The following is a 7,894-nucleotide window of genomic DNA, read 5'->3' on the forward strand; positions in this document are numbered from 1 at the left end:
CGTATTCTCTGTGTTCAAAAATGGGACATATCAGCTAATTAGGTATAAAAATGAAATTCATACAATAGTTTGCGAAAAGAACCATGACAAACAAAACGAACGAGCAGTATACATATTAATCATTTTCTTCTCTGGTAGAGTAGTGAGTAGAACACAAACGGAATGAGTAGAACATGAAAATAAATTGAAGCTTCTAACAGCGGAACGAGAACTCCGTTCCATTCACATATGCAGCGTTGTTGCTGTAATAATTATGTAGTGGAGAAACGTAACCCTACAAAACGAGCGTAAAATGAAAAAAAAAATAAATAAAACAATCATTTAGTTTAACGCTCCACGCTTGCTCAATTAATTCTAAAGAAGACAATGATAAACGCAAGTGACTATTGACTGATGAGAGTGGCAGAATGATGAATTGGGAGGAAACGGGAGAATATCGAGAAAACCCATTGTCATAATATTAGGCAACCATCCAACTGACCTGGATGCCCATTGTACTTCCTACAAATAATGATGACAATAGAGATACAGACAAAAAAAAAACATTGCTATTAAAGGTTTAATCAACACGTGCTGCAATTACGGTACGCAGTTATTCCAATATATTTGCAATGAGTGCAGAAAACTGATCACGGTTATTGCAATAGTACTTCCATACTTCTAGAATATGGACTTTTAGAATCACCTGGTTTGTATCCTCTCGCCCTTCCTTTCATCCCTGTACCATTAAACTACATATAGATGTTTATTGAGTTGAGGTTAGGAGACCGTGGAGGACACTCAGTTGCGGAAAATGACCTGCCAATAATGGTAGATTACATATGATGATGACACCTTTGTGGACTGTCGCGAGGCGGAAGGATTCTGGTAACTTCGAGATGATATTAAGAAGAAAATCAGAGTATAAAGTTTGCACATCAATTAACAAAACAACTAAAAAAAAAAAAAAAAAACACGAGAAAGAGTTCCTGAAGTTTCGAGAGGAGATTAAGATTAGACAAAACTAAGAGACGAGTCGTAAAAACCTCATTTCTCGTCTCATCTAATCTCTTGGGAAACACTAATTACAAAGCATATAAAGAAAAGAAAGCAAATATAGCAGCGCAATTTCTTGTTTCGTCCCTCAGCTTGGTCGTCAATACCTTTTAATAGGATGAATGTAACTATTTGTAAATCCACAACTAATAGCTGCTTTTGATATTCGTTGCTGGAAGGGATAAAACAGCATAAATATTTCGAGAATTTTCTTGATCTGATCGTCTTATCTACATTTATCATGATGGTAGGAGAAAGAGTACTAGGTGGTGCATAAATTGATGGATTTTTTGTTTCGCATGTTGGCACATCGGTTGCTATGGGTTCGCTTATCGCTTGTCATGCTTGTTTCGAAGTTCATTATTGTGCTTCATTTTACATATCGAATTTGTAATTTTTGCAGATAGTAACTTGAGCCGTGGACGCAAGAAAATAAAATGTTCAGTGGGGAAAGTTGAACATTTCCAAAATATTCTTTTCCTTGAGTTCAATAGGAGGGCAGAAACAGCGGAAGCAGACCGAAATATTTGTGTTGTCAGTGTCATATATATACTGTATTGTTTAAATGAGTACTGTTTCGACACTAGTGACACTCCACGTTCAGGAAGATCTTGGGGGTTTGATAAGGACCATTTAAACACATCAATACACAATGAATCAAGTCATTGTACCTGAGATCTGGCAAATGTGATGAGCTTTGCCCATGCTACCATCGTGCTACATTTGCATTCAAAGGGCACGATAATATGGGTACCGCATACTTTAAACCAAAAGCCGAAAAATCAGCCGTTGATAATATGTGTTTCGTTGCTTGCTGGTTATCGAATGGCTTGCGAATAATATCGACAACTTCTATCCAATGTTGTTACTAGTGATATATTCATGCTAACATAAAGAAAAGAAAGGAACGGTTGAGCCCAAACAAAAAGCAATTCCCCGTACAAACGCCAGCGTACATCCATAAAAGATAATGCATACGTCGGGAAAGTTCCACTTTCTCCAGTTGACGCTCCATTTTCTAGTGTCCATGGGTCAAGTCACTGTCTGCAAAAGTAAAAAAAAAAAAAAAAAAAAAAAAAAAAAAATTCAATATGTAAAAAGAAGCACAAGAAATAAACTTCAAAAGAAAAATAGCAATCGTTAACCCGTAGCAACCTGAATACGAACACGCGAAATAAAACACTACGAATTAACGCAAAATCCCAATAAAAAAATGTTGATAATGAGTAAGTTCAAATTATAAAAGTTAAATTACAATGTAAAAATAGCAAATTTAATAGTTATTCATTACATGCGATTTTTATGTTGCAGACATAATTTTACTATATATTACTTTCAAGATAGAAATTTACTATTTAGTCACTATACAGTAGAGCGCCGATTATCCGAAGTAATTGGGGGACATGAGTATTCGGAAAACTGGTTTGTTCGGATAATCGAACTGTACTGTACTGCATTGTACTGGACTGTACTTCTACAGCCAGTGCCAAACCGACAGAAGTGTGCTGATTGTTGAAACACAGCGACTGGCGGCTTGGCCGGTCAGCAGCGCCTTATGAAGGCCCCATTAGAAGCAATGTTCCGCCAGTGGTGGCTCAGTGCGGCGACTACTGTGGGAAACTTGGTTTGGGAGTGAGGGGGATGATGGACGGTAGGGTGGGAGAGTAACAGGTGAGAGCGAGTACACAGTTCGGTTAAGCGGTCGTTCGGTTGACCGACGTTTGGATAATCGACGCTCTACTGTACTAGAAATATGCATAATACAATTTAAAATAGTTTTGTTTTATAGATAGTAATTTTCTGTGAGTGTCCCACTGTCTAAGTTTGCTACTTTTCAACTGAGCTGGTAGTGGTTAACACAAACGAATTTAGCTTTACTTATGAAAGAAACTGAGTCCAAACAAGCAGTGGCGTCGTACACATCAAATTTGTCAAGGGGCACTTCAAGTTTCCAAATTTGTATAATTCCTGGTGTTACAATGCATATCCTAGTATAGTAAATGTTTATTTTCGTATCGTATTTTTTATTATTGTATATCTTATTCAAGGAGAATTAGTGCCCCAAACTCCCCTTTGCATACGGCACTGTTTGTAAGAATAGTAAGGTTTCAGTTAAATTTTTTAAAGTTCAATACAGAAATACGTAGTATTGTATACATCATACATGAAAAAATATTGTAGTACCGATACCAAGATAAATGTAATTTTCTGTATTATTATAGGAATTGACGTAGCAATGATTTGTCATTAAAATTAATCCGCCTTATGCAGAATCGTTTTGACGTACGATTAGCGCCATACTAAAAGCCTGACTACTGTAGGAAATATACGTTAGTCGAACTCTTTAATATGGCACTAATCATTCATCAAAATGACTCTGCATAAGGCCCAATTTATTTTATAACTTTATACCATTTTACTCAATATTATTTTAAAAATCTTAATTAAATAATTCTTTATTTCGTTCTCTTTTCAGATTCTTCTCCCTATAATTGTGCTTGTTTATCAACGTGTGCTTGTAGAGAGTACTAGTTACAATCCAGTGGCTTCTTCAGATCTTCATGCAGCAGCAAACACTCAACAATCTGGATATGTGTATCCAAGACCTAGCGAAGTATTTCCGAGATTTGATATAGAAGATGTTAGGGCAAGAGGTTCAGACGCACCATTATCAGCAGCTAGCAGCAGAATATCATCGAAAATTCAAAATGACATGTGTAAACATCCTTCCAACAGGTTCCTTTGTAGACAGCGTGCGCAATCAGGAAGTCTTCTTCTAAGTCAAGCGCAAGCAGCTCCAATTGATCGCGTTGAACTGACGGAAAATCAACGTCAAAATGACAACAACGCGAATCATCAGCAACTAATTCCTCAAGCTGCAGAGACACAGTCAGTTGTAACCCCTAACCAGGAGCATTATAAAGGCGTTGATAAATGTAAACATGCTTTTCATAGCTTTCTCTGTGGTTCGCAAAGTAAAAATTTACCAGAAAAGCTTCCTCCCAAACCTGATAGTAATATTAAAGGAGAAAGTTCTTTCATTAGACAATCAAGTCTTCTTTTACCAGCATTTCAAACAACGCAGCAACCATCAAAATTGAATAGTCACTATCAATTTACTCAAACAATAAGTACACCATCCAAAATTTCTGCAACTCCACCACCGTTTGTGCAGAACTCAAAATTAGAACCACAAGCAGCTCAACAACCAGAAATAGTACTTCAACAAGCGCAAGCACCGCAACATTATAAAGGTGTTGACAAATGTCAACATGCATTTCATAGTTTCCTTTGCAATCAACCTCGTCGAAGACCTCCTGAAAGGAAGCCATCTGTGGTACCAACAATACCTGTCCTAGCTGGGGACAATTCGTTTATAAGAGAATCGAGTTTGTTACTTCCCGCATATCAAACTACATCGAAGCCACCCATTTTGAGTAAACAAGCACCTCTGCAATCTAGTACGGTAAAAAGTACTATCTCAACTACTCCATCGCCTTCGCAGTCTTCTCCACGGCCAAGTTCTTCAAACACAGTTTCTAGATTGATTCTGCCTAGTGCACAAGCTGCTCAACAATTGCCTGTGATAGCAAAGGAAAACGAACATTACAAAGGTGTTGATAAATGCAAGCATGCGTTCCACAGCTTTCTGTGTGGTCCTATTAAAAGTAGGCGGTTACCAGTTTCAACAAAACAAATTCCTCAAGTTCTTCCTTTACCCGATAGCTCATTTATCAGAGAATCCAGTTTATTACTGCCAACATATCAAAAATCATTAACTTCAACAGTTCCTCCATCAACAGCAGCGAAGCAAATTTCAGAGCCAATTTTAGCTCCTCAAGCAGCACAAGAGCAACCCGTTGTAATTCAACGTGCGGATGAAGACACTAGAATCGACAAATGTAAACATTCGTTCCACAGTTTTCTTTGCAATTCTGGACGGCCCAAACCTACAACTCCCAAACCCGAAGATTCCATACTAAGGGGTGATAGTTCATTTATTCGTCAGTCGGGGCTTCTTTTACCAACATTTCAGCAAGTAACCTCTCAGTCGGCACCATCAACTCTTCCAACAACTACCTACAGGCCACCACAAACAACAACTCGAAGACCATCTACAATACAAGAATTTCCAGTTTTCGTGAGTACAACAACTTTACCTCCAAGAGTTGAGCTGGTACCTCAGGCTGCTCAACAACCTCAGGCTACTATAGAACGGAATGAACATTACAAAGGCGTAGACAAGTGTAAACATGCGTTTCATAGTTTTCTCTGTAATCCTCCACGGCGACGTACACAAGGTACAACGAAAGTTCCTTCTCGTGCACAACAGCAGAGTAACATAAATGCTGCTCCTTCAAACGTAAAACAATCGCAATTACTTCTACCTGTTTACCAAACTACTCAATCCGAAAGTAGACAAAACATATTTTCAGTATCCACTGCCACCCCAATACCTCCACAATCCACGACCGTAAATGTGGGATATTCACCTCCAATACCATCTCAACAAGCTTTATTTCCTGTAGCAGCACAACTATCCCCACAGAGATCACCTGTCACTGAACATTACAAGGGAGTTGACAAATGTAAGCATGCATTTCACAGTTTCTTGTGCAATAGAGCACCAAAATCTTCGGCTTCTCCAGTGCCTCAGCCATCTTCTGTTTCACAGATTTCAGCAGTACAACAACTTCCTTTACCCGCCAGTTCTAAGATCAGGGAATCAAGCCTTTTGTTGCCAACATATCAGCGTTCTAGTACAGAGAGGCAGTCACCTAAGCCAGCCAACAAACCATCCCCATCAACATCAGGCTCCATTGCTTCGCCCATAGAATCAGCTGCAACTCTTAACACGTCCCGACTACAACCGAATAATTGTAATCACCCGTTCCATAGTTTTCTTTGTGGGCGTAATAGAACAAAGCGAAGAATAAGAATTTCCACTGAACTGGAGGAAAATTCAAAGTGAGATGAAGTATGATAAACATATGTTCACAAACTGTATTTCAGAGCATAATTTGCATATTAGATAAGTGCACGTGTTTATGTACTTGGATGTGTCAGTGAACGAATGACTTTAAGGGGAAAATATTTCAGGAATATCTGAAGAATTATACCGTAATATAAGGTACAAACAAAAGTGATTTGTAAGTAAAGTAAAGGATAGGTACCAAATATTTGACGTTCTGCAAATGTTTGAATTTAGAAAACAGAAAAAGAAAAGTTACCAATGGAAGAAAGTTTCAGATATGTTAACTCACTTCAATTCACTTTCTCGTCGTATATCCTCTCCGTAACACAACTGTAAAATAAAATTTGAAATGTTTGGAATCATTTCAGACCATAGAAAGTGCTATGGAATAGATGAACAAATTATATTGTCTGAGAAGTATTCAATGAGCATATGACACGATAGGATAATCCTGGCAAAATTTACATCTGTGAATATGTTCAAGATTAGTACTATCATCTTTCGAAGTACTTTTTAAATGTTTACTTAGAAAGTATCTATTCTCTTCCTTCTAGTTCCCTTGAGAAAAGTAAAGTACAAAATAACTAATAAGTAGAGACCGGATGTTAGGCAAAATGCCTATTTTTAAATATTAAGGATATGATCAAAATTAACATTTTAAATTTTATATGGGAGGTTATAGTTTCAGTTTAAGCCAATTTTATTTTGCCTGTTTTGTCTATTTCGTTCACCCCTGTTTAAATAATTCATTTAGTGCCTAACATTGCCTATTCTATGCATTTTCTTAAAAACAAGACTTCATTGGCGAAAAATATATAATTTAGTATTTCAAGAATGGATTCTGCCTGTTTCGAGAAATATAAGTGTTGTTTTAGTGATAAGATATCGTAAAACTGTGGACCGTTGTGGGTACTAATGAGTGTATAAAATTTGATCTGTTATGTGTAGGGGTAAAGTGCTGTTGCATTTACCATGGAATACATGTCAAACTTCATTTCTATATACAGTAAAAGAAGATATTAACAAACAGGTATGTTTCGATATTCTTTGAACATTATCTATGACTTGAATTTATTTCTTAAAATTGTATTGAGTATTTATCTTCACTATTTAGAGTTACATTTTAGGTGCCTCAATGCCTATTTTATTGCCTATTTTTAAATTTTAAGCGCCTATTTGCCTCCCTATTTTGCAGGTTTTTAGTGCCTAAACATCTGGTCTCTACTAATAAGTTATATCTTCGACAACATACAAAACGGACATTTTTTTTTGAAAATCACATTTAATTAGTTAACATTTTCAAAAATACTATGATTTGTAATATTTTGCAATGAAATATTAACTTTTAAACTTTTTTTATTATAACTACTTATATTATAAAGAATAAAAATAAGCACTTATGTTTTCATTTTGTATGTGTCTGTTTGTGATGATACCATACTTATGTGCGTAGTTATTTAAATCAAGAACTATTATATTTTATACAATATGTTTATCTTAGCAGAATGTACTTGTATTGCATTCATTGAATCTGAATTGTTCTTTTTTGAACACATGTACTCGTATTTGTCATATATATCTATTAAAATAAAACTTTAACTTTATAAAATGATTCAAAATGCATTAAATTTAGATATAGATATTACATATTTTTCTTATATTAGTGTAGTGACATTGATACACTTTGGAAATTCAAAATATTCTTGCTTTTACATTTGTAGTTTTACTGCTTTGTTCTATCATCACTTAAAGTGGCATGTCCTCAGCAATAATAAAATATATTCATATTAAAAGCCCGTTACCACCCCTTATAAAATGCAAGGGAATGTAGGTAACCAGTATTGGCAATTGTAGGGATACATTAGGTCGAGGGGAGGTGCGTGT

General features: G+C 36.1%; 1 protein-coding gene across 1 annotated transcript in view; it reads left to right on the forward strand.

The window, feature by feature from the left end:
• LOC145662819 (uncharacterized) overlaps positions 1-7,672 on the forward strand; it is a 163,686-nt gene extending 156,014 nt beyond the window's left edge. Inside the window, exon 2 of the mRNA XM_081728715.1 lies at positions 3,512-7,672. Coding sequence (XP_081584841.1) covers positions 3,512-6,007 — 2,496 coding nt within the window. The 3' untranslated portion in view covers positions 6,008-7,672. The remainder of the gene's footprint in view (positions 1-3,511) is intronic.
• Positions 7,673-7,894: the final 222 nt, after the last annotated feature.

This window comes from Thermobia domestica, chromosome 10 (assembly GCF_964235325.1).
Source record: "Thermobia domestica chromosome 10, izTheDome1.hap1.1, whole genome shotgun sequence".
Classification (NCBI taxonomy): Eukaryota; Metazoa; Arthropoda; class Insecta; order Zygentoma; family Lepismatidae; genus Thermobia; species Thermobia domestica.